Here is a 26,812-nt window from a genome sequence, read left to right on the forward strand (position 1 = left end):
GCATACCTGCTGAGTTTTTATTTCAATTTCTGAAGCTCCTCTGGGGAGAAGAGTAGACTTACTACTTATTATAAGTCCTTCAAATTCATCTTCTTTTCCTATCCGCCTAGCTATAGCTTTCATGCTGGGGTAGAGAATGTCAGTTCTATTAAAGAAGAGAGACAGAAATTAACAAACATTTTTTCTCTTTCAGATTCTCTGACAATTCTTTTCATTCATGTTCTGTTTCCTGTCATCATGCATAAACCTCCCAACTTATCACAGACACTTACATCGACATCTAAATCCACCACAGTTACCACTCCCTTAGTCAATATTAAATCGTGAGGGCTTTTCCCATTGGGCACATTTAATTTCAGTCTTCATTCTTCAAAATATTGACAAGTCTTCTCACTCCCTGTTTACCAGGAAAGCTGACTGTCATAACTCATAAGATAGACAATTTGGACTAGACCACCAAAGTGAGCCCTAATACCCTCAGTAAGGTCCTGGGGTGGTGGTTGGGTGCTTAGTGAATGCTTGTTTGGTTACAGACACATGGCAGAAGCCACATGCCTTTCCCGCCAGCTAAGTCATCCCAGCCAGGGCTTGAAGTTGAGAAAACAACATAGCATTCTGCAGACTAAACACCTCATGCTGCACCATATTGTACCCTTGGCTGTGATGCCTGAAGCTCTCAGAGACTCATTAGACTTGGGTCTAATGGGGCAGAGAGCGGAGAGGAGGTCACGGCAGCAGTACTCCCCACTCAATTCTCGCTGGGATCCTATGAGCTGAAAAGCTTAGAGTTAGCACTGAAGAGACACTTCAGAAGCACCAGTTCCCAGGGATAGAACTCTGGGTAAATGATATACAGTGTTGCTCAGTGGAATCCAGGGCTGTCCCTGCAGTCAACAGAACTCAGCTTTTCCTGTAAAGCACTGTTCATAGAGACATACTGCCCAGCTTCCTCTGTGATCAGTGGGGCTAGGCATACCAAATTCATGGACCAAATGTCACCCTCAGAGCAAGGGCAGTAATCTGCCAGATTCCAGGTTCCACTCCTTCACATGAATTTCCCCCTGAGCACACTCACCCATAGAGCTCCGAGAACTGTTTGTGGAGAGAGGGAGAATTGATGTCCTGGCCTCACAGCTTGAGTCGGCTCCAGTGATCCTTTAGCACTTCCAGTTGCTTCCAGAGCACCAGAAATGATCTCAGCAAAGCAAGGGACATCACTGCATCACATGGGCCCCCCAGCAGCCTGGAGGTCTTTGGGCTGCTTTGGAACCGACTTCTGAATCCTTGCACTCTGGACAAATCTGGCTGAAAGCATTACAGAAATTCTTTTTTTTTTTTTTTTATTAGTCATAGACCACTACAGGATGACCTTTTACATTCATTCAGCTCATGCAGAACGAAGTCTTTGGAGAATGACTTTTCTCCCCAGGAGGAATGGTTTACAGGCCAGCAGCACGTGTAGAGCTTAGAGAGTATAAGCATCCTTCCTGAATAGACAGTATATAGAAAGGAGAGAAATGTCTCCATTTCAATTTTCTGCTTGAGCTGTGAACCACTCACTTTAAAACTCTTTTACTTGGGTGCCAATATTTTATCTACCTTTGAAAAGTTGAGCCTTTCATGTTTAGCCTCTGCATTTTGGAAAGAGCTCTTCAACACACTCAAGATTTAACAACCCATCATGGTAGAGCTATATTATAACTTTAAATTGGGGATTTTACCCATTTTATGGGTAAGGAAATGGAAACTTAAGTTTATCTTATCTCCTATTCCTCCTCCCATCCTTTAAAAGTTAGGCAGAGACCATGTCTCTTGATTTGAATTTATTATTCGATAGGAAATTTCACTTTAAAATTATGATTTGTTCATTCATTCACTGGTGCTTTCCTTAAATAAGTGTTTGTTGAGGGGCTGCTGTGAGCCTGGGAGGACGTGGAGGGAATAAGGTTTTCATGTCCCTGCTCTCCTGCACCAGCGATGTGAGGGCCAGGGCTATCCAGAGAGTGACAGACAGAAGGGGAACCTGTATCCCACCCTCAGCCTGAAGACAGTGTCTCAGGTACAGGAAAAGGAGCTTTCCTTTGCACACCTGGACCATGATGTTATGACAGGAAGGGACTCAGAGGACATTCAGGTAACAACACCTTGGACACTCAAGTTTCCTGGTCAGGAACAGGAAGAACCACCACCTGATGTAACTGGACCCTAGATCAGTGCTATTAACATATGGGGAGGGTGGGATGGGGGTGGGGCCGCCAGAAAGAGAGGTGGTTAGGGGAAGAACTACAAGCAAGACCAAGGGGAGAGTGAACTCCTGCCAACAGCTGGCAACCCTTCCACCTAGTAGCCTACCTCCTCAACAATCAGCTAATTCATGCGTTTCCAAATTTATTTTATCCTCAGAAGCCTTTCAGCAAATGAAATCTTACTCAGTGACCCAAGATATCCAACAGACCAAGGCCAAGCATGGTGGCAAGCAGGGGGCTGCCTACAGGCCATGTAGTTGGGCCCCTCCACTCAAAAAGCCCCAAGGTACCTCTGAGGAACCCAGGGCTCCTGGGAGCATTTTAAAGGTCCTGAGTTAATCCATCACCTTCACTTGGGAGTCTTAGAGACTGAAGTCTAAGAGGTCACAGAACTGGTGGCATAGCTGGGACAGGAAACCTAGAGTCCTAAGTCACAGGCAGTATAAGTTCCAGTGCTGGCTATTGTCTATGAATATTGAAATACTCTTAAATAGAACCAATCATAAAATAAAACTAATTAAAATAAATAATAATTTAAAAGCAAACTTACCTTGTTAATATATTCCTGTTAAGAGAAGTCTTCTCTTCCTAAGTGTTTTACAGGATGGGAGAAGGAACAGGAAACAGGATAAAGAACAAGGCAGGGGAGGGTAGGATTGTCAGGGAAAGATGGTAATCCACCAGAAACAGGGCCAAACAGAAGGACCAAAGGGCCCAGCAGGCTTCTTGGTCTTGGCACTACTTGGTCTATATCCAGCTTTGCAAATGCTCCTTCTGGGTGAAGCATTGAATCCCGCTGTGGAATTTAGTTGGCACATCTAACATACTTCCTTTTCCACTAGTTGGCCTGAAATGGACTTGCGACTCAGTTTTAGCCAGTGAGACACAAGAAAAATCTACTGGAAGTCTTCTGAAAAAGATTTCCCTCCTTGATAAAAAGACAAAGCCCCTTAAGGAGAAAGCTTTTTTGCTCCTGTCTTCATCTTACAAGGATGAGGGAGACATTTTGCTGACATACCCAGGATGGCAGAGCTGGGTGTCTGCACCAACATGAACTGCCTCCTTCTAGACCTGTTTGGAAAGATTAATACACTTTCTAATTTAAGTCATGACTACTTACTTCTAGCAGGTGCACCCTAACTGGCACAGAGGGGCATTGGCTCAAAGGTGGGAGATCAGATAAAGCTTCTGAAAGAGTGGTTTGGAAGTTGAAATCTGAAGGATAAGTAGGAGTTAATCAGATGATGAAGCAAAGAGTGGGAGGACAGGGAAGTTTTCCACCAGAGGGGCCAGTTTGCATGAAGGTACTGAGGAGAGAGCATGGTGCATTTGACAAAATAAAAGAAGTTGAGGGTAGAGATATTGGCAAGAGTCAGGTTGTGAAGATCTGGTTAAGGCACCCAGACTCTATTCTCAGGGCATTTGGAAGTCATTGAAGAGTTATAGGAGGGAAGTTACATAATCGGGTTTGCATTTTAAAATACTATCCTGGTGAATGGACGTGAAGGAGGCAAAGGGAATACAGGGAGTCCTTTGGAGGTTATGATCTTGGCCCAGCATTAGGAGATGATAGTGATTTGGACTGGTGGAGGGGAGTGCTGAGGGAGGATGGGGAAAACTTGAAAGATATTAAAATAATAGGATAGTAGAACTTGGTGTCTGATTGTGGGGTATGATAGACAGAAATCAAAGATGGGTGTCCAGATTTTTTTTGCTTGGGCAACTGGGCAGGTGGTGGTTAACTGACAGGGAATAAGGAAGGAGGAGCACATTTAGGGGCAGTAAAATGAGCTCAGTTTGGGACACGGTGTCTCTGAGATGGAACAAGGCAGTTGAACATATGAATCTGATAGGATTGAGATTTGGACTAGACATGTAAACTTTGGAATCATCGCATAAAGCCATCCAAGTTATAAAAGTAGTTGGGTTTGCCCAGGAAGAGGGTGAGGAGTGGAGCAATATCATGGATAAGAGTATGAGGGAGCTCCGGGGCCAGACTGTTAGGTTGGAACCTGGGTTTCTTTTCTCTCTCGGCAAGTGACTTTTAGGCATATCATTTAACCTTTTTGAGTCTTGGGATTCTTATCTATAAAATGAGAATAATGAAAGTACCTACCTCATGGGATTATTGTGAGAATTAAAGAAATTAATAGTTAATAAAGCCTCTGAATAGATCTCAATCATAGACATTATTAATTAATAATGTTCTATTAATAGTGTTCAGGGCCAACTTATTGATTAGACATAGAAGGCACAGTGCTTAGGGCCCAAAAAATGTTTTAATTTCCTTTAAAATCAGAAAAAAAAGAATATTTAGGTTGAATAAAATGCTATAATTTATGATAGTAATATATTTTTCTTTATATTAACACAGTTGTAAACTATAACTCTTCCTGTTTTTTAATGGAGAAATGGGCCCACAAAGACAAAAGTGGCTAGAGTCATGGACGTCAAAATGCAGCCCTGGCAGTGGTGGAAGTGGGACAGAACCCAAAAAGCAACATTTTCAGGATTGGCAGAGGTAGGGGACTTGACATAGAAGTCTGAGAAGGCATGGCCCACGATGTCAGAGGAAAACTGGAGAGAGTTGTGCTTTAGAAGCTAAGGGCAGAGAGGCTTCAAGAAGGACACACTGTGTCAAATGCTGCTAAGGGGTCAGGTTGGAAGGGGACTGAAAAGTATCCAGGAGATTTAGTGACAAGGACCACGGTGCTCTCAGTGAGAGCAGTCTTGGTGAGATGAGGAAGAAGACAGATCACAGTTTCTAAGGAGTGGATGGAAGGTAAGGAAATGGAAATGGCTGGTGCAGAGACTTTGGCTCTGAAAAGGGGACTCTAAATGGGGGCACTGGCTAGCTTACCCCATGTCCAGACAAGTCTCTGTCTGGTTCCAGAATCATGCAGAATTGCTTCAAGTTATGATACTAGGGGGACTACTGGCTCTTGGTACCTTAGAGCTTCAGGGAGACAAGTCCGGAGAAGGGAGTGCTTGCCTAGGAGTCCATGGGCTAGCAGAGTGATGCAGACAGGAGCCAGGCTGGAGATGTTCACCTGGGGCCTCTGTCATACCCTGCCAACTCCAGTCCGAAATGTGTGAGACTCACAAGGAAAAGCAGCCAGTTGGAGTTCAAATTGGTTTCAACGGACCACCCCCCATGGTTTGTTCTAGTTTTAAAATTAATAGAAATGTATATATCACTGATCATGGGACTTGCTGTGAAAGAACGCACTTTGGAGGGGCTCTCATGGGCTACCCCTGCTTCACTGCTGCTCCCGTGCGGCATAAGCACAGTCCCGGGACCCTGGGAGAGGCTATGGGATGGATGAAGCTATCTAGTCCATCTCCCAGATAGAAAGGTCCTTCAGTACGACGCAGCACTGGTCAAGTACGTAGACCGTTCACCAAGAATACCTGTGTATTTTTGTCCAGTGTGGCCTGCCATCCTGGGGGACCCTCCATGATCATATGATAGTTACTCAGAAGGACATCTTCCATTAGCAGCTGCATGCCCGCCAGCTCTCCATGAGCTACCTTGAGGTCACGGTCACTCAGCCTACAGAGGCATAGCTAAAAACAAAAAGGAACAAAACGAAACCAAAACATCCATTTTAAACACTTCTATGTATCTTTTACACGTGGTTTTGAGGGAGAAAATTAGGAGTAGTTGTGTTTACAAGCCCCATGCTCTCAACTATTAAAAAAAAAAAAATCCATAAAAATCAGAGCAACATATCTAGCTCAAAGTCCCCCTTGAACATACCAGACTTTCGGCTCTGTGTGGAAGTCCAAGTTTCCTAAACCTTATGGTGGTGTCCGTATGTGGTGTATTATAGTGTGATACATGTATGCACAGGGAAAATCCTGGAAAAAAACCAAAATGAACTGTGACCGTCCCCTAGTGGGGGACTATGATTAATTTTTTTTTTTAACCACTCTTACTATTTTACTTTAAAAAAAAAATCTTTTTACTTATGGAAAATTTTGAGCACATACAAAAGCAAACAGAATAGTTCCCATCACCCGGCCCTAAGAACCACCAACCTGTGGCCAGTCCTGTCCCATCTTCATCACTCCCCACCTCCATATTATTTTGAAGCAAATGTGTCATTGACTTTAATGTTGTTAATAATACTTTTTAAATATTTTCTATTAAAAAAAATGAAAACACAATAATACTTGCTTAAATAATCAGGGGGAAACGTATAATTGAAAGAGACTCTCCCTTTGAGTCCTGCTTAAAGAGTTCTCTTCCTACTACTGTAGGTTGGTCAGTAGTCACACGTCTCTGAACTGCCAGCCTGGGAGTTACTCTAAGAGGCCCAGAGAGTGACCATATGACCACTCCCCAAGATCATTATTAGCCATGAGTATTTCAGCTGTTTCAAGTCTGATGCCAGCTGAAACCATGATTTTCTTCTGTCATAAGAAAACATGACTCACCTTGCAGCACTGGGTTTACAGTTTCATAACCAAACACCTTGCTTATCTCATAAATTATTCACTGCTGACTAGAGTATGAAGGATCAGACCTATGGACCCAATGACACCTGCTTTGCGGTCTGCATTCGGCTCTCTCTGTGACAAGTGGGAAGACCTATGCTACCTGCATCTTATATTCTAGGATATCTGGGCTGCTACTTGTAACTGGAAACGGTCCTCCATCTTCCAGAAACGCTCTCCAAGGGAACAGCACAAATGCCTAAAAGAACCAAAAAATAAATATAATAATGCTGCATAATGATGTCCATAAGAAACAGACATTTGTATATGAACAAGATGTCTGTGTCTGCACACCAAAACACTGTGGGATGATTTCTCTATTATGTAGAAATAGTTCTTGATGGATAGTCCCCAGTGATGCACAGGAGAGAGTAATAATCTTATTTTTTAAATTGATTTTTCAGAAAGTGACTAAACACAGAGGGTACTTAAGATTTCAGTGTAAATAGTCAACATCAGTATTTAGAAGTCCCAGAATAGTATAAAACCAATTGTACATATTTATAATCAAAAAAAGTAAACTTACTCAAATTTTTTCAATATTACAAACCTTAAATATTTGTCCTTTATCTCCATTGTGCTCCAGTTCTAGGCACCAACTCAAAACCAATGTCACAACGTTACACATGGGCCTCTGTCTTCTCCACATCACTGTCCAACAGCCAAGGCACCCCCTACTCCTTGGGGCATGACATGCAGCCCTGGATATAGTGGGTCTGTCCATCTGACCCCATTCTACACTTCCAGACTCGGTACTGGCTTCAGACAATTCCTAGAGCTGGAGTTGATTCAGGTAGCAGGGAGCCAGGACACCTGCATCCACCTAACCCCAGGCAACACTCAAAGGCAGCAGGAGCAGGCCCAATGGTCACGGTCCAACCCTGTCTTCGGGTCTAAATGAGGGTCAAGGCTTGGGCCAAGAGTCACTGTCTTGTAACTAGGGAAGGTAGAAGTGTGAGACTTACATGGGGTTGATGCTGGCATTACTTGGCTTAGCTTTGTAACATAAAAACGTTAAGTTGGAGGTTTTGGAGTCAAAAGATCTGGGCTTGTGTGGTGGTTTTAAAGATATGTCCACAGGGACTTCCCTGGCAGTCCAGTGGTTAAGACTCTGAGCTTCCACCGCAGGGAGCACGGGTTTGATCTCTGGTTGGGGAACTAAGTTCTCACTGTGAGGCCCAAAAAAAAAAAAAAAAGATATGTCCACAAATTCTTTTTTTTTTTAAAGATTTTTTTGATGTGGACCATTTCTAAGTCTTTATTGAATTTGTTACAATATTGCTTCTGTTTTATGTTTTGTTTTTTTGGCCATGAGGCATGTGGGATCTTGGCTCCCTGACCAGGGATCGAACGCACACTCCCTGCATTGGAAGGCAAAGTCTTAATCAATGGACTGCCAGGGAAGTCCCGGTCCACAAATTCTTTGATTCTCTTCCCATTAAGAGGTGCAGCACCTTGACCACAGCCTCATGAGAGATCCCGAACCAGAACTACCCAGCTAAGCTGCTCCCAGACTCCTGAGCCTCAGAAACTATATGAGATAATTAATGTTTATTGTGTCAATCTGCTAAATTTGGGGGTAATTTGCCCTGAAGCCATAGATAACTGATACAGTTTGTGACCTAGTGTTGCCATGACTATGCAGCAGTCTGATCTCTGGCCTTCTAGAACCTCAAACTCTTTAGTTGTAGCAGGTGGGTAATATAGTTAGTGCCTAGGAGCAATAATAGTTGCCAGGATTACATTCGATAACGTATGTTGTTACGTTCAAAACTCAGCTGCTGACCTAATTTATGTATCATAATTGCTATCATTATTATTTATTACACGGAAGAGATCAGGTGTTGGTTTTACTACCAGCTGTGAGCAGATAAGCTCCCAATTAGCCTGCTGAGCGGTTTAGAGGGAGAGCCCCTGACTGGGAATAACAGTGGGCCATGGGGGCCTAGTCCACTCTACCATGTGAGTGAAGGGGAGCCTACCAAGGCTAAAGGGCATTCCAGCACAATGCATGTTTGATTGGTATAAAAATAGCTCTCAACACACCTGGAGGCTCTGTGGATCCAGCGGCTGTGGCAGGCTGAGCTGGGAAGCAAAGATGCTCTTCATGAGAGAGTTGCTCAGTGGCGGCAACCCATGCTACATGTCATCTGTGACAGACTGGTAGGCAGGAGCATTTCCAGCTGCCAAAAATGTTCTTCTACCAAAACAGGAAGGGAATCTCATTAACAGCAGTTACTCAAGTTTCTAAAGCTCAAAACTCTCTTCAAGGTTACTGGAGCAAGATAACATTTTGAGATATCAACAAGTTTCTTCCTCAGCAACATCATCCCTCACTCCCTTTTCTTTACACACTGCCCTTCACTCTCACAATTCACAGCCCTCAAGGGAAAGGTAGCTATCCTCTAGGCTAGGACGGTCTAACTGCAGAACTTTCTGCAGGGCGGAAATGTTCCATATTTGACTGTCCAATATGGTAGCCACTAGCCACATGTAGCTGTTGAGCCCTTGAAATGTGGCTACCATGACTGAGGAACTGAATTTTAAGTCTTATGTCACCAATGTCAATATTAATTTAAACTTTTAAATTAAAATAGCCACATGTGGCTACTGTACTGGACAGCTCAGCTGTAGCTCTAGAACAAAGACATCAGTTGCTGAATTTATTTTAAGACCAGTAGCTGAGACAGCAATTCTTGATAATGTAAAACCAAATTTTAAGTTAAATAATAAGAGCCTGGGGTTTGAGAGAGAAAGCTTCTTGTTTTGTTTTGAACAAAACTTGGCTTTGCATATCAAGAACCAAAAATCCTGAAGACTAGAGCATGAAATCTATACCATAAGTCACAGAGAAGGAAGTCTGCCTCATAAATTACAATCATTTTCTTGCCCCAAAGGAAATGAGTTTAGCGAGCAAGCAGACTGTCTCTAGAGCTTAGATCTTGTGGACGCCCATGAAAAGATGATGAAACAGAATCAGTTGCGGGGGGATCCAGAAGGTCCCCAGGACAGAAGGGATCTTTTGCCTAAATCCTCCATGGGCTTTGCCAAGTCATGCATAAGGCAGATATCAAAAGGGAGATTAGCAATGACTGAGGGAGATGTTAGCACTGATGGAAATGAGGCAGCCTCCCAGAGATGAGCAGATAGTCAAGTGTTGTGGAAAGACCTGGGGAGTGCCTAAGACCCCACAAGGGGGTTCCAAGTGGGGTGCTGAGCAGCAGGCCAACCAGAAGAGATCTGGGATTGGACAGAGATGGGTGAGGTAGCCACTCCTCTTCAACTGCTGGGATGATTTATAAGCACCCCCAGGAATTTAGATCACCTCTGAGAAGGATAAAGGAGGAGAAGGGTGTGGCATAAGGCCTAAGTTAAGGTCCAGTATTAGTGCTGCCTTGACATCTGGTAAAATTGGGAGGGCTTTGAGTGACCTAACTATAAGTTCCCCTGCCTACTCTGCTCCCACGGGTAAGGTCCCCTAGTCAAACAAACTTCCTTATCAAAGGGACCAAGTACAATCCCTGCTTATCCCCAAGTAGTGGTTTCAGTTCCCTGCCAGACCACAGAATTATTCAAATGAACCAATCACATCCTCCTATGGGAACCAGGAAGCACTATATCCTCTTGATACTACAAAGCCTGCCTCTCAAGCCCCTAGTTGTTCACTCTGGTCACAAGTACAAATCCTCTGTGGCCCTGCATGGCATGCAATGTTCTGCTCCCCTCCGCTGTGAGTATATGTGACGAGTAAACTGCTGTTGATCTCATCTGTCCAGTATTTAGTGTCATGTGTTTGGCCATCCCCATAACCTTGGGGCAGAATCCCTCCCTCACCAACAGGGTAAAGAGGAGGCATTAAAACAAAGGTAAAAGGGGATAATCTTGAATTAACTGATTTTATATCTCAAACTGACCACTTTAAACTGTAAATGTGGCTGAATGACATGGAATTGAAAAGTTTAATCTTTTTGTCATCAGCAGAAGTAGGGGCTTATGAACTTAAGTTCAAAGACAGATAAAGGTAGCTCTATTATTTGCATATCAAACCATTGTACTAGTGCAAAAATCATACCACCCTTTTCATGTTTTTGTGAGAATTAACAAAAGATAGTTGCATACAGTTATATACTGAGGCACTGAATAAAAACAGTGACTTATCCTGATAGCTCAAGGATGGCACTTGGAGTTGCTCAATGGATATATAAACATTTTCTCCTGTTTCTCATATCATTCACATGCTTTCTCATGATTCTCAATAAGCCCTGCCAAGAGGCCCATGACTCATTCAACACCCATGTGACAGTGATGTATCAAGCATCTACTATGTACAGGGTACTGTGTCAGGAACTGAGATACAAAGATGGGTCCCCCACGGGTCTGACCTTCTCTCCCAGTAGGGCCCAGTGAGGCAGAGCTCATTATCCAGTCGCTTCTGACCTTCCTCTAAACTCCCAAGGCACTTTCTACATATATACCTCCCTTATAGGTTGTATATATCTACTTAAAACAATGGTACTGCAGACAAAAAAATGTTGCCTGCCATTCCACTAAACAAAGAATGTTGCCTGCCACCAAGTCATCAGCCGATACAGCTGCCCCGCAACGGTGCACCCTGAGGGGAATTCAGGATAGAAAAAAACAGGATACTGGCCCTAGATAGGTAAGATGCATATCTAAGAAATAATTTTAATGAGTCCAGACTCTTGTATCTTCCCATACATAGAAAAGCACTAAAATCATTAACTTGTGATGTCTGTTTTTTGTGATTAGCAGTAGTCCTTTGATGTTCAACCACATGGGTTTTTTGCTGTTTTTTCAGCAAAAACTCCTCTATATCCTGGCTCCTCCCTTACCTCTTCAGAGCAGATCCTCAGAGCTATCTGAGAGACTGTCTCCTGGGCTATAGTCCTCAGTAAGGTTCCCGAATAAAACATTTGCAACTTTTAGGCTGTGCATTTTTCTTTAGCCAACAGTACCAAAAAGCAGAGTATTCTAATGGAAACATTTATTTTCAGCCTAAATCAAGAGCACAGAAGCCCAATATCCCACAAACCTCTTCCTGGTTGACTCCTTCTATGTCATTCCTATGCTTTTCTCCCACCAATCCACAAAATTATTTTCTCTCTCTCAGCCTCTGGGTCCAGCTTTGTTCGCACCTTACTGTTGTTGACTGTATTGCTTATATTTTAAAATTTCTTTTTTGTTTATTATGATGTTTTTGTTTTTTTTTTTGTTTTTTTTTTTTTTAGCTGTGTTGGGTCTTCATTTCTGTGCGAGGGTTTTCTCTAGTTGCGGCAAGCGGGGTCCACTCTTCATTGCGGTGCGTGGGCCTCTCACTATCGCAGCCTCTCTTGTTGAAGAGCACAAGCTCCAGACGTGCAGGCTCAGTAGTTGTAGCTTACGAGCCCAGTTGCTCCAGGGCATGTGGGATCTTCCCAGACCAGGGCTCAAACCCATGTCCCCTGCATTGGCAGGCAGATTCTCAACCACTGCGCCACCAGGGAAGCCCTATTATGATGTTTTAACATCTTTAAAAAACCTTGCTGGCTGGGGAGAGACTGCCCTTCCCTGCATAGCCAATTCTTAGAGATAGCTAAGGGCCCAGCCTGCCTTTGATATGCAAATTAACCAATCTGAGCCGTACCTCCTCTGACCCTTGCAACCCAGGAGGCAATATTTCTCTCCTTTAATCATCCCAGGGCTAGTTAACAGGCAACTAGAGACCTCTCCAACAGCCCAAAGCCCGCTGGAATTATTCAAACTAGCCGATCTTAACCTGTTCTCCTGCCCTGCCTTGCCTTTCCAGGTCATGGCCTAAGCACTCTCCTTGCTCCCGACCTGTGGCCCTGTGTGACATGGCATTATGGATGTTTCTAGGAACTGAGTATAATAATTTTGTTTTCCTGAGTCTCTCCTGTGTCTCCTCTTGTGGCTGCACCAGACTGATTTTCACATGAGAGAACACAGAACATTGACTTGCTCTCTTATCTTGGTAAGTTTGTGCAGAACTTTTAACTACTTAGTGCCACAAACAACCACAATTCTTGGCAGAGTTTTAGAGCCCCAAACACGTACTAGGTCTATTAATTTATAGATGCCTGGAGACTATTAAAAAATATCAATAGAGTTCAGATGTAAATATGACTGCAACTCTAAGCTAGAGAACCATAGCACATGATACACTCTCTAGAGAGACGAGAGTCAGATTCTAGGCACCACCATTGATCAAATCATTGGTTATCCTTTTCCTCACTTTCCTAATTCTTCAGTCTAGATCACTGTCCTTGATAGGTCCCATCTCTCCTTTATCAATAGTACTGCTTATTAGGGAGCTGTACAATGTAATGCTATGTATAGAAAGGGGTCTCAGAATGATACTTAACATTTTTAGCACTATATCCTCTTTTATTTCCTTCCTCTCCATGGACCCCATATTTTGAAAGATTCTTCCACCAAATTAAGCATTCTCCTGTTTTTAACTCAAAGCCACATAAACACCTAGCCTAAGCTCTGAGCTGTAGGAAGAGATGAAGAAACATGATATAAAGGAAAGAACAGGGCTCTGGAGTCAGAAAAACCCTGTGAATGTAAGGTCTGCTACAGCAAGCTTGTGACCCTGGGGCAAGTTATGCAACTTCTCTGACTCTCTATTTCCTCATCTGTAAAGATGGTGACATGATTGCTATCCCACGGAGTTGGCACATGGCGGGAACTCAACCACAGCAAGTTCCCTCTCCTCCTTATCTCATTTGTTCTTATGATTCCAGTTAAAAAAAGAAAAAAATGTGACATTTTCTTTACCTGCAAAACTTTTGGGCAAATGTGTCTTTTTCATTATGTCTTTAGAAATACTGAAAACAGCTCACTGTGACAACTCACTCAGCCCCTCAGTTGGTAAACCCTGGCCTGAGCCTTCTGCTGGGGTAGGTCTGATCAGTGCAGCTTGCCAGTAGCCTCAAGATACAGGGAAACTCATAGGAATGAAAGGTCAGCTTGTTGCTTGTGCCAGTGCTACACCTGTCAACTGCCAGCCCCTAATCAAGTTGGGTCTCCCCAGCAGTCCACTAAAATACAAGGATAGATGCATCACATTCTCCAAACTGTTTTGCCACAGGGCAGCTGCCTTACTGTCAATAAGCAGTCAAGAGTTTCCTAGAATACCAGTCATCTTGTGTGTGAGTTAGCCATAATGTGATCCCAGGCAAGCTGGCTGTAGCCACAGGGAGCAGGGAATTCATGGGACACATGCTAGGGTTTTTCCTGGATGCAAGGATATGAAAAAGAAAATGAAACCCAAAAAACCCCTGCAAAGTGGCCCGGAGGAGGCCAGGAAAAAGTTGTGGCTCTTCACTTCTCAGACGCTGGAGACCAGGAGCACATGGGGCCTTCTCTGTATCTCCCAGAAATCCCCAGATAACTCTGAAGCACACTTTAATATCTGTGTGTTCAGAGACACTTAAACTAGGTGAGCATAAAGATAAATTGAAAAATGAAGAGAAAACCAACACAAATTCGAGGACTAAGAAATTGGTGTTGCTTCTTGAGAGACTGCTTAATGTACTCTTAAATCAGGCTTCTTGCAGAAAGTTAAGGTACCTTTGGTTTATTTCCTTAAATTCCTCCTTTTTACCGTAATCACTCTGAACATCAATAATACACTCAGATCAGTGGCACTTTGCATGCCATATGTTTTATTCTGTCCTATAGAATTCCTTTGAGGGACTTTCCCCACCCCCCCCCCACTGCCCACCCCCCCACCACCCCCGGTTTCCCTCCATTCTTGAATTTCAAAAGAATTCAATCATTTAAATCAGGGAGTGGCAAACTCTTTCTTAAAAGGTCAGATAGTAAATATTTTCAGCTTTGTGAATCATACAATCTCTGTTGCAACTATTCAACTCTATGGTTCTAGTGTGAAAGCAGTCAGAGATTATCCATAAATGAATAGGCCTGGCTGTGTTCCAAAAAAACCTTCATTTCTAGACACAGAAACTTGAGTTCCACATAATTTTCATGTGTCACAAAATACTACTCTTGAGTTTTTCCCTCAACCATTTAAACACATAAAAACCATCCTTATCCCACAGGCCTTACAAAATCAGGCAGGGGCCTATGGCAGTAGTTTGCTGATCCCTAACTTAAACAGATGAGATTGATTAGAACCAATGTACCACTGAAGCATTTACCTTTGGCGCAAATGATTAATTCATCTGAAATTAAAGATAAGCTCAATCCTCAGGCATTTCTTGCACTGACTAATAAATAACTCTTATAGGTTGATGGACATGCCCAGAGGTGAATGACAGGCCCTGGGCAATGTGATTTTGACGCCATCGGAGGACAGCACCAATTTCTATCAGGTCCTTGGCAGAGGACAGGTCGACAGGAGCAGGGTGAAACTTTTGTGCCTAGAAACTTTCTTGCAATCTGAGCTGGTCTATGCCACAGAGAAGCAGAGGCCAGATATGAGGGGACTCTACGGGGCCACTGTCCTGTTGTCCTTGAGCTACATGCTTCTTCTCCTCCCCTGGTCTATGGAAGTATGCTGTTCTCATTCCAGGTAAGAGTTCCTTCTTTTCAAACTCTGGAGAAGGCTTCAGTTTACATAAGCAAAAAGTTCCCTGGAGTAAACAGTCATATTTACTCAGTTGGTGAGCTCTGGGAAGGGCGAGGGAACTTCTCCAAGCTTCCTGTCTCTTTTGGTTATCTAAGGACTTCTCCTTGCTTGCAGGTTCAGCACTAAGTAAAATCCTCAGATGGAAAGACATTTATCTTTCAGCTTCTCCTTTCCTCCTGCCTCTTGCCTTCTCTTCGGAGTCTCCCTTTCCATCAATCCTGCTGCTGTCTGGCATCCATCCTAGTTCTCAGGTTTTGGAGTCAAATGCACATAGGTTCTAATTCTGGTCTGCTACTTACTGGCTGTGTGATTCCAAACACAGACACACCCCAAAGACCTCTGAAGAAAAAAGGCTGGAGGAAATGCTATGAATGAAGGACTCCTGGTTCCTTCTGAGGTCCTCTGAAAAATATACTGAATATACTGAAACCAGTCATAGGACACAGTGTCCTCCATTCCTGCAGACTGAGTGCACCAGGGCAGAGAAAGCCCCACAAAGCAGTTCCTGGGGGAAGCAGAGTGGTTCCCCTGGGAGAACAGGAGCAAGCTGAACTCCATGGAGCTGGAATCCAGGAAGAACTTCTGGGGTATAGTCCTATTTCTTCACCCTATGTAAATTCCTTGCAAATTTTGACTTGAGATTTCAGAGCCCAGAGGGCTAATGCATGGCCATCATGACAATTAGTCAAAGCCTTTATGTCCTACGTGCTTGACAAAGGTACAGCTCCCAAAGCTGTTTGTCAATCAAAAGAAAACAAATTAGCCTGATTTTTTTGTCCTGCTGAATTTGCATCCTAAATCCAGAATCCCATGATGCTCAGAGTAAGAAAAAGCAGAGCAGAAAGAGAAAATATGGTTCAGTACAAGCCCCACATTTCTATTCTCTATGGACACTCATGCTAATGGTGGGAAGTGATTATAATCCACAGATAAAAGTACTGCCCTCCAAGGTCCCCCTCATTGACTAAATACTCACACTGGGAATTTATCAAATGAAGTTAATTAATTTTGACAATTTAAGAATAAGCAGAGACCCTCAGGCCTGACCTCTTCCCTTCCCATACACAGCTTATTATTTATACAGGAAACACTGTGACTCTTAATCCAAGCTAATTTTTTCATCAGTCATGATTAACCAAAAACCATTCTTTTTGAATGCAGAATATTTAATACTTACAAGGCCAGAGGTAAATTAACTTATTTATAAATTTAACTCAGGTGGTGAATTCCATTGGTTTCAGATGTGCAGTGAAAATTCTGTTTTTTTGAAAGGTAATTAAGGGCTGAAAATATAAAACTCTTAGGAAGAATCATCTTCAGAAGTATAAAACATGTGATTCCCAATAAAACAGCCTGTTATGCAAACTAACTATATTGAAATCACATTTAATAAAATCAAGAATATTATTATCCAACAAGAACACAGTTCACCTGGACAGCCTCTGCAGCCGAACGTGTTTGGTAGCGGCAGTGTTCTGGATCAGGTTGTGCCCCCGACTATTTTAAGCTCATTATCTAATAGTGCCAAGAGTGGCCTCCCTCCATGATCACTCAGAAACACCTGCCCCGCAGAATTTATTAGACAGGATTAGCACTCCAGCCCTTACCGGATGAGGTACCTCACTGCAGCGTCGAACTGCAGAAACATAACCTCCCTTCGAAGGAGGAGGACCTGGGACAGCAGAGTGGGGTCTTGGGGGCTCTGGAGGCGCTCAATCATTTTCTGCAGCTCTTGAAGCTCAGACCCTAGAAGATGGACGACATTTTACTCAGTGTGAAACACAGGCTACCCTAGCTACCCTGTGAACCATTTCACCTCCAAAGCTAACTTTTTACCTAAATTGACTTCTCTTTGTTTGTGAGTATACTAATTATATGTTTTGCAAGATCAGCAAAGCCTTATGTTCTAGAACCCAAGGTCTGATTTATCTTTCCTTCCTTCCTTCCTCCCTCAGGAATGTAATAACTTGTTTTGCTTTTCAGCAGAATAAGAACATACTGTTGAAAGAAAGTTTCAGTGTTTATAAGGCTACAGACTCTAAATAGATTGAAAAAGAGAAATTACAAGGAATGGGAAAGTATAGGCCTCAGTAAGTCTATTAGGGGCTTGAAATTCCTATAAACCAGCACTCATTTCTCATAGCCATGCCATTCAAATCAGCCCTGTCACTGGCTCATCCTGTCAATGGCTCATAGATTAAAGAAGACTCAAGACCATCCAAGGCAAGCAAAAATATGTATACATATATGTATACATGTATACACACACATACATAGATCCTTCTAGGAGATTCTCATCATTTCAGGAGTAGATGTGGGAGATCCTAAATTGGCTTATTTCTTGGACCCTTACTGCAAAAGATTTATATGTGTTTTGGATGGAAATTTAAGTTAGAGGACTTTTGGGGCACTCAATACTGGTTTGAGGAACCTGGCCTGGGTCTAGATGTCTGTACTAGCATCTCTATTATTGGCTCAGGAAATGAGCTGCTTAGAATGGGAGAGCACAGCAAGAAAATGACAAGCCCTTAGGGAGCACTGATGGGGCGGTGAGTGGGCCCCATTTCCAGGGCTACCAGAATGTCAGCTGATCTGAAATGCTCATCAGCTCCCTGTGGGGACAGTGATAGTTTTCTACTTGAGAGGACATCCCTGCTATGGGAAGAGAAGGATTGTGGAAATTGATCACCGTCCCTGATTGTAGCCCATGGCAGAAGTGAGATGGGAGATCCACGAAGCACTTCCGGAGTTACTCTATGTCAACCTCTCATCCAGACTTGAGCAGCCTTGTACCCTATCTGGCCCGGTACTGGATCTCTTCCTACATTTCTGGCATGGAAGGCAGGGGAACTGAGGGAGCAGGGAGGCTGTCCACGAGAGCCTGATCAGGGCAGAGCCAGGTCTGAGAATGGTTGCTGATATGTACTTGCAATATATGCTCTTGGCTTTAGGAAAAGATGAGCAGTCCAGATTTCATGTCCATTTGATGTTTTACACACCACAGAAAAATGTTTTTTGGGTATTTTCCCAGCCACAAAAGAATTGGGGCCAATCATTAGAGTTTTTATGAATCCTCTATAAATCTGATGGTCATATTGGGCTGAAAAGAAACTTCCACCAGAAGAGGAGTCACAGAGCAAATTGTACAAGAACTTTAAGAATGTTGTACTGGATGGGAGGAGTGATGGTCAGTGAGCCTTATTTGTTCAAGGTCTAATGTGGCTGGTCTACAAGCAATACACTCTGTCAGGCTATGCAGCAACCAGGGGAAAAGGTTTATCATCTCCTGCAATGACAATGAAAAAAGAACATGAAGTTGTACATACCCTGTGATTAAAGCTCTGTAAAATGTATTTGGGCAAGGGCTAGAAGGAAGTAAGGATAAATAAAAATATTTCACTTGTTACAATGGTTGGATTATGGGTGATTTTTCTCTCTTCATTATTTCCATTACTGTTTATATAATGCTGTGTGTGCACTTTTATACAATCACTTCCCAGCAAAATTGTTCTGTGCTGACAGGTGGCATTATCATTAAAGTACAGATGTGGAGGAGGGCCTACCTTTTCTTTGTTACGCACTGATAACAGTCCTCATTTGGGCCTCCCTTTCTTGCGGGCTCACACGGCTCAGCGGGAGCAGGGATGGCAGGCACAGGCAGGGCAGGCAGCCTGTCTGTGAAGATGGGGCAGATGGTTGCCGTGTGGTCGTGGGGGTGGTGGGAGGAGACCCTCTGCCGGGAAACAAATGAGCCTCTTCTTGTGCCTTTCCCCAGGAGGGTTCCGTTTGGGAAATCAGACAGAGAGAGCAGAATCACAGTGGCCCTGCCTCCATGTGAATACTCAAAGCCAGTACATTTTGTTCCTGAAACCCTGAGTTCAGTGTGTAGTGTCTGGGTTTAATTGGCCTCCTAATCCTTTACAAGAAACTCATAATGTAAACTCCTACATTCTGATTCCATCCTCTGCTTCACACTGACTCCAAAGGGAGTTGCTGGCTTTCAGGGAAGGAGAAAATTTGGCAGGGTCCACAGAACTAGCCCACAGTATCTAAGAGCTAGCTTCCTCAGTCAAGTGGGAGGACCACAGCTGAAATTCGAAGTGTCTCTTTAAAAAATATTTTAAAGCACATAAGTCTTCAAAAGTCACTTTAACTCCAAACAGCTCTGAAATGGCTAAAAGGAGTTGGGTGGGTCTATGAACAGACCCGTCTCCTCTTTTCACCTTAGTTCTCCTTGCCTCCTCTGGGAAGCAGGCCAGGAACTGAGCAGCCTAGTCTTTTAAAAAAGATGATTATCTTAGAATGGAATTTTTTTTAGTTCAGTTTGCTCTTTATCTATTTTCAGCAAAGCAGAGTATGTAAAACTTTGCACATTCTCCCTGGAGCACAAATGTTTTTACTGGCAACATGACAAGGTGTGTGTCTCTAGTTGTACACCTTGGAAAGCCTGGGCCCCAATTATTTCAATGGTTTCCGGTTCATAAGCATATAAATAGTAAAAAACCAATTTCCTTCATCCTCAATTCTAGGTCCTCAACAATTTGGCCTCATTTACCACTATCCCTCAGTGTTGCACTGGTGGGTTCATCATTCTCTCTGGACTGGCCACGTGTAGTCTTGCCTGTTATCTTTGCCAGTATCCTTTTCTTGTCCCCCTTTAGGACAAGCCCTCCTATTTTTCTCCATTGATTCAAGTGAGGGCAAGTTCCCCCCAGATCACCCTCCCTGCGGGCTCTTCCCTCCCAGCTGCTACAGAACTTCCTATGCAGTGACTTCTTTTGGAAACATGGCTCTGGCTCTACCTTGGCTTCTATCTCATCTTCTCGAGGGCAGGGATGGCATTCTTCCTGGCCCATCCTCCTTTCTCCTGTCCCTCATCTACAGTCCAGCTCCAAACCCTCCCAACATCCAGCTCCACTGGAGAGCATCTTAGTTTATTTTCTGAGTTAACCCCTTACGACAGTCCCCAGATTAGCAAAAGGAAAGGAGCTAAGAGTGCTTTGGAACTTCTATAATCTCTTGATGCTTATATTGAAGACTTGCTAGTAGGCCTGCAACAATTCTGTGCTTTCTGCTAAGGTAGCACCAACCCCTTCCCTTCTTCAGGCTGCCTCTCCTCAGATATAGGCATCAATCTTCCTCCTGGAACAAGTCAGAATCTCCCACAAACAATTCCTTGATGCACTGCCCAGAGAGGAATAGATTCAGATTACATCATATTTGTTTTAAGACCACTAAGTTTAGATAGGCATGTTACCTCATTTCTTTGGCTCTTCTCACACTTTAAAATCCTTGTCTACTATGTTATAATATACTGCTATTAACTGATTAATATTTACATGACTAATGACATAATTAGGATGGGAGTCAAGTTATTAAAATAGTAAGACCAGTTTCACTGCTTCTGATAAACCCAGCTTACTAAGCATTTCAGTGTCTTTAATTTACCTCATGCATTTATCTGAGAACTTGTGCTGAGTTAGAGTTCACGGATTAGCACTAGGCAGATAAAACAAAAGCCTCAACTGTTCTTATTAACAGGACTACTGGGTCATTGTTAGCTAACTGAGGGCTGTCTGCAAGCTTCTTGACAGTGAATGCTTGGCCTTGAACTTGCCACATTAGTTCACGAAGCCCAGGAGGGGAAAGGGAATGAAAGCAAAGCTAATATTTAATGGGGACTTGTACATCCTTCTAGAATTTTTACAGATTTCAATCCACAGAACATCTCTCTGAGACAGGTGTTGTCACCCCTGTTTTACAGATGACAAACAGAGAGCCAGGGAGTAAAGTGCCCAGCTTTTAGTAAACCAAGTGACAGAGGCAGGGTAAAAACCCAGGCCCCCCAAATTCTGACTTGGCGTACTTCATGGTTTAACCTGTAAATGTGGAATCAATCTGTTTGGAGGCAATATATAATGGGACTTTCCCTTTGCCCTTCTGTCATTTATGAGGAAATATTTTAGTCCTGTCTTTCCAGGTATTAAGAGCTTCATAGTAATTAACTAGATGGGGGAAATCCTTTCACAATGTATATGTATATCAAATATAAAGTTGTTCACTTCAAATATATTACAATTTTATTCTTCAATTAGGCCTCAATAAAGCGGAATAAAAAAAGAGCTTCATGGAATTTCAACTGAATATTGAAGGCAATTTTAATCACCTTTAATCACTTACCAATACCCTTAGTTCCTCCCCAGTCGCCTCTCAGAGGGTTAGGACTTAGAGGAAATTCAAAACATGCTGGACAATTTCCAAGTTTAGCCAAACTGAAGAGGTAGGCCACAATGTCATGGAGAGGGGCTATCAGCTGTAGAGTTAGCTTTAAGGCTCTAAAAGCTACCTGTGGGTAAAATCAATACAAGGAAATAATTTTCAAGAAGCTTCTAAAGGGATATAAAAATATATGAGCATTGATTAGGAATAATATATTTAAACAAGAATATTTAGATAAACATTTTCACAGTATAATACAGGATAATAGTTACAGGATAATATCTGAAAAAAAGAACAACAAGCCTTTTCATGAACTCAGGTTACATATGTCTTTGGACAAGGTAACTCCGGCCGGGGAATTAAAGCAAAGTGTTTCTCTTTGTTTAAAGCCATTGGAGGCCAAAAACACATCAAAATGTGTTTGTATGACTAACTATCAATGAATTACAAGGGTCACAAATAAATTCCTAGCAGGGATTCATATTCAGACAACATTGCCCTGAGGGAATACCTGTAAGCAAAACATAACTACTTATCAACATAGTTTAAACACATGACTGAAAAACAAACAATGGATCATAAATATCAACATTCAGTGAAGGAAAAGAGAAAAATTATGATTTAACTGCAGAAGGTAGTAGTTTTATATATTTTTAAAAACCCTAAAAATTCTTCAGTGAATGAATGAAATAAAGGGTAGTTCTATTTCTAATTTTTTGAGGAATCTCCATACTGTTTTCCATAGTGGCTGCACCAATTGACATTCCTACCAAAGGTGTACAAGTGTCCCCTTTTCTCCACACCCTCACCAAGACTTGTTTTCTCTTGTCTTTTTTTATAATAGCCATCCTAACAGGTGTGAGGTGATATCTCATCATGGTTTTGATTTGCATTTCCCCGATGATTAGTGATATTGAGCACCTTTTCATTTATGTGTTGGTCATTGGTATATCTCCTTTGGAAAAATGTCTGTTCAGGTCCTTTGACCATTTTAAAATCGGATTATTGGTTTAAAAATTGTTTTTCTTGTTTTGTTTTTGCTTTTGCTATTGAGTTATATGAGTTCCTTACATATTTTAGGTATTATCCCCTTATCAGATATATAGTTTGCAAATATTTTCTCCCATTATGTAGGTTGCCTTCTCCTTTTGTTGATTTTTTCTTTACTAGCAGAGACCTTTTAGTTTGATGTTATCCCACTTGTTTATTTTTGCTTTTGTTGCCTGTGCTTTTGTTGTTGTATCCAAAAAATCATTGCCAAGACTGGTGTCAAAGAGCTTTTTCCCTGTTTTCCTCTCTGATTTTACGGTTTCCAGTCTTACAGTTAAGTATTTAATCCACCTGAAGTTAATTTTTGTGATTGGTGTAAAATAGGGATTCAGTTTCATTCTGTTGCATGTAAAATTACCATATGATCCAGCAATCCCACTTCTGGGTATATATCCAAAGGAAATAAAATCAGTATATCAAGGAGATTATTCATACTTCCATGTAGCATCACTCACAATAGCCAAGATATGGAGACAACCTAAGTGTCCAGTGGATGGATAAATGGATAAAGAAAACGTCACACACACATGCATGCAAACACACAGGAATATTACTTAGACATAAAAAAGAAGAAAACCTTGCCATTTACAACAACATGGGTAAACTTGGATGACATTATGCTAAGTGAAATAAGCCAGACAGAGAAAGACATACACTGTATGATCTCATTCATATGTGGAATCTAATAAAAATGAAAAGGTCAAACTTATAGAAAGGTGGTTGCCAGGGGATGGGGGAGATGGGCTGATGTTGGTCAAAAGGTACAAACTTTATTTATAAGATAAATAAGTTCTGAGGATCTAATGTACAGCATGGTGACTATAGTTAATAACACTGTATTTTATACTTGAAATTTGTTAAGAGAGTTAGATAAGCATTCTCACCTCCAAAAAAAAAGGTAACTGTGAGGTGATGAACGTATTAATTAGCTTCACTGTGGTAATCATTTCACAATGTATATGTATATCAAATCATCATTCTGTACACTTTAAATATATGCAATTTTATTTGTTAATTACACCTCAATAAACCTGGGGGGGAAAAAGAAAGGGTAAGAAACCTAAATTGCTAAACAGGTTTTCACTTACAAAGAAAAATCAGAATGTTCCCAAATTGCCATTTTCAACATTGCATTTTATTTAACTAATACTTGAATGCTTTATGTATTTCTATAACTACTCTTTTTTAATGGTCACCCTCTATCAGTAAATGAGGTACTTAGAGGAACCCCTCAAAAAACAGGAACCAGCTAATGACTATGATTAAGTGCAATCTCAACCTCCCCTTAGTTTCAGCGCATCAGGGTGGGGTTTTCTTGGCGTTGTGGAGGAAATTAAGGATTAATAAGGAATGTCAGAACCTCCAATTAGTGTTCAGTGATGACCATGGAGAAACAGAACTATGAAATAATGAGGCACAAGGGAAAATATAATAAAGCAGGCAAAAACATGAGAAGCTGTGAGATTTCAGTTATGAGGTGTTCCTGAAAAAAACACAAGAGATATTCTCTGAAATTGATATGTTTAACTGTGGGACATAAAAACAGCCAATTTCCATTCTGGCACCCATAAAAAAATACAAACCTTTTCAGGCAGAGTTTTGAACATAATCAGCACTTCAGAAGGATGGGGTATGAACCATAAATTGAGGAAGACTTTCCCGTCAGCAGGCAGCAAACATCGCGGCCGGGGCTGAAACCTCCTGTGGCGTGAGAAGAAAACTCCGGGAGTACAGCATTTCTCTTTCTAAAAGGGGCGTCTGGTGTGCGATTACACCACCGCCCTCCAGCCACAGCCCCAGAGCCCGCGTTGTGGTGACACACACACCCAGCGTCTAAGCCCAAGGGCAGCAGTCCTCCTTTTTCAGGCTGCTCACAAGTGGCCACAGTTATAAATAACTCAACAGGAGAAGAGCAGCTGGGCTGGTTTTAGCTTCAGCTGTATTGGGAGGAAGGAGTGGGCACGGGGGGAGGGAAAGGTGTGATAAGAAAGGAAGCGGAGGGCATAAATTAAGTGCCAGCACCATACCTGGGGTGACATTTTCTCACTTAATTCTTACGACAACCTTGGGATGTTCCTATGTCGTTCCTGTTTCACAGGTGAGAAAACTGAGGCCTTACCAGGTTACGTAGATCTTTCCTATCCAGCTCCTAAGAGATGAAGTTGAGATTTAAGCGCAGGTCTGTCTAGTTCTAGAATCCAGGCTCTGGAGACCAGCCTCTATTTTCCTTCCCTCCCCACCACGTTTCCTGCCAGGTTCTCTAGATTCTGGTCCTCTTTTCCTTCTTTCTCCTTTCTTCCTCCTCCAAATACTTTATCATTTCTTAGGCAGCAGTATTGCTATCTCTTCGTTACTTGTTTACATACAAATACATAATTCATGTATGTCTGGTGTAAGGATTCGCACAAGCTCAGGTACCCACTACCTGGTTTGGGAAACAGAATGTCTCCAGCTCCTCTGAAGCCCTTCCACAGCTCCAGAGTCCCAACTTGCTCCACCTTGGCTGGCAGTGCCTCAGGGCACCTCAGTCAAAAAAGGCAAGAACTGAACTCCTCACCCCCATCCGCACCCCGATCCCGGGCTTCCTCCTGTGTTAAAAGAAACACAACCCCCAAGTCCTCAAAACCAGAAACCAGGAAGTCATTTTTACATGCTTCCTTCTTTATCTCTCAGGTCCTATTGATCCCATTGCTCTCTTGTACCAGTTTCCATTACCACTCCATTGTCTATAGCAAGGGCTCTCAACGGGAGGGTCTCACCTTCTAGGGAGCCTTTTGGAAATCATAGGGGCATTTTTTGACTGTCATTATTTCTGGGTCCTTAGGAGAGACTCAGATGACCCTTTCCATTTCTTAAAGTAAAATGTAATTCATTTTAACTGAGGGCTGAATGTTTTTGATATCAAACATTCTGAATATGAAACTTTTTAAATTACTAAAACTCTACTTGGAGTAGTCTCAAGTCTCAGGGTTTTAATCAGGTAATTTGAAGCTCAGGAACAAAGTATGGTGGTGTTAGTTTGGAGAACTTCTCTTATTTCAGCAACCACAAAGTCAGACTATCCTGTCCTGGAGTAGGTCAAAACCAGCTTAAGCTCGTCTTATCTCTATTACTTGTTTGAAGGTGCCCCAAGGAAACACTGACTATCAACAATAAAAAGTCATAAGGCCCATGTCTGAGCACACAGGTCTGTGGGCCATGGGGCTGACAGCAGTGTGGCTGAACTCAGTCTTGGCCTCTGAGAAGCACATGTGTTTCTGGAGCCACAGGGCCCTCTACCAAATGTTATCCTTTCCTTCTCATCCGTTATTTCCTGCCATTTCTACCCCTGCCTGCAGCAGGTAGCCCTCTACTGAAGGGGGACAGAGAGGGCAGCAGAAATCTTTAGGTGCTCAGTGCAGGAGCAAAGCCTGGTTCTCAGCCCTGCAAGGAGGATTCTTCCCCGCTTGTGATGGCCCATCAACTCAGTGGCCTGACAATTCCTTGACCTGCTCAACATCACCCCCTTCACCTCCATTCTCCTTCACCGCCCACTCCAGGGCCACACTCCAGACCTTATCATCACCTGGAACCATATCACCTCTAAAGACTTAAACTCAAATATCCTACTTCCCAGCTCAACCTTTTATTCTTCCAGTTTTCTCACTCATTCACTCCCACTAAACCTCCTTCATCCCCACAAAATATGCTCCTTGATGTCATCCAGCCTTCTGGCCTCCCCTTCCATCTGTCAGTTCCATTCTGACCCCCACGACTCCCTTCCCTACCCACACTGGGTCTCACAGCCAAGCACATGAACTACTCTCCCACCAGCACCTTCAGTTCTCTGCTTTTTTGTACTCATGACCCACTTATCTAGCAAAACCCCAGCTCTGGATCCCTCTAGCTAGTCTGCTTTCTGCTTCTAGTTGCATGCTGCTGAGAACAGCTAGAGGAAATCACACCGCTAATTGCATTGATGCAACAACAAATAAATGGTTTCCAGTCTGAGATGTGTCATGCCAGGGAAAATTGGTTTTCTTTCCTTTGATCAGCTCTCATGTCCATTTCCTTTTTTCATCAGCTCCAAGTCTTCCTTAAGCCTCATACCAAATTCCTAGCAGCAGATGATGACATGGTCTGTTATTTCATAATTGAATTAAAGGGGCTGGAACTGCCCCCACTTCCTGTGGGCTCACTC

At 42.7% G+C, this 26,812-nt stretch overlaps 1 protein-coding gene across 1 annotated transcript in view; it reads right to left on the bottom strand.

The window, feature by feature from the left end:
- LOC309667344 (uncharacterized protein) overlaps positions 1–26,812 on the bottom strand; it is a 180,913-nt gene that overhangs the window by 47,932 nt on the left and 106,169 nt on the right. The window contains 11 exon segments of the mRNA XM_082475725.1: positions 7–145; positions 1,076–1,128; positions 1,132–1,305; positions 5,658–5,813; positions 6,850–6,945; positions 8,793–8,885; positions 8,889–8,946; positions 16,971–17,111; positions 18,927–19,128; positions 21,544–21,709; positions 24,216–24,333. Coding sequence (XP_082331851.1) covers positions 7–145; positions 1,076–1,128; positions 1,132–1,305; positions 5,658–5,813; positions 6,850–6,945; positions 8,793–8,885; positions 8,889–8,946; positions 16,971–17,111; positions 18,927–19,128; positions 21,544–21,709; positions 24,216–24,333 — 1,396 coding nt within the window.

This window comes from Balaenoptera physalus (assembly GCF_965194825.1).
Source record: "Balaenoptera physalus genome assembly, chromosome: 9".
Lineage (NCBI taxonomy): Eukaryota > Metazoa > Chordata > Mammalia > Artiodactyla > Balaenopteridae > Balaenoptera > Balaenoptera physalus.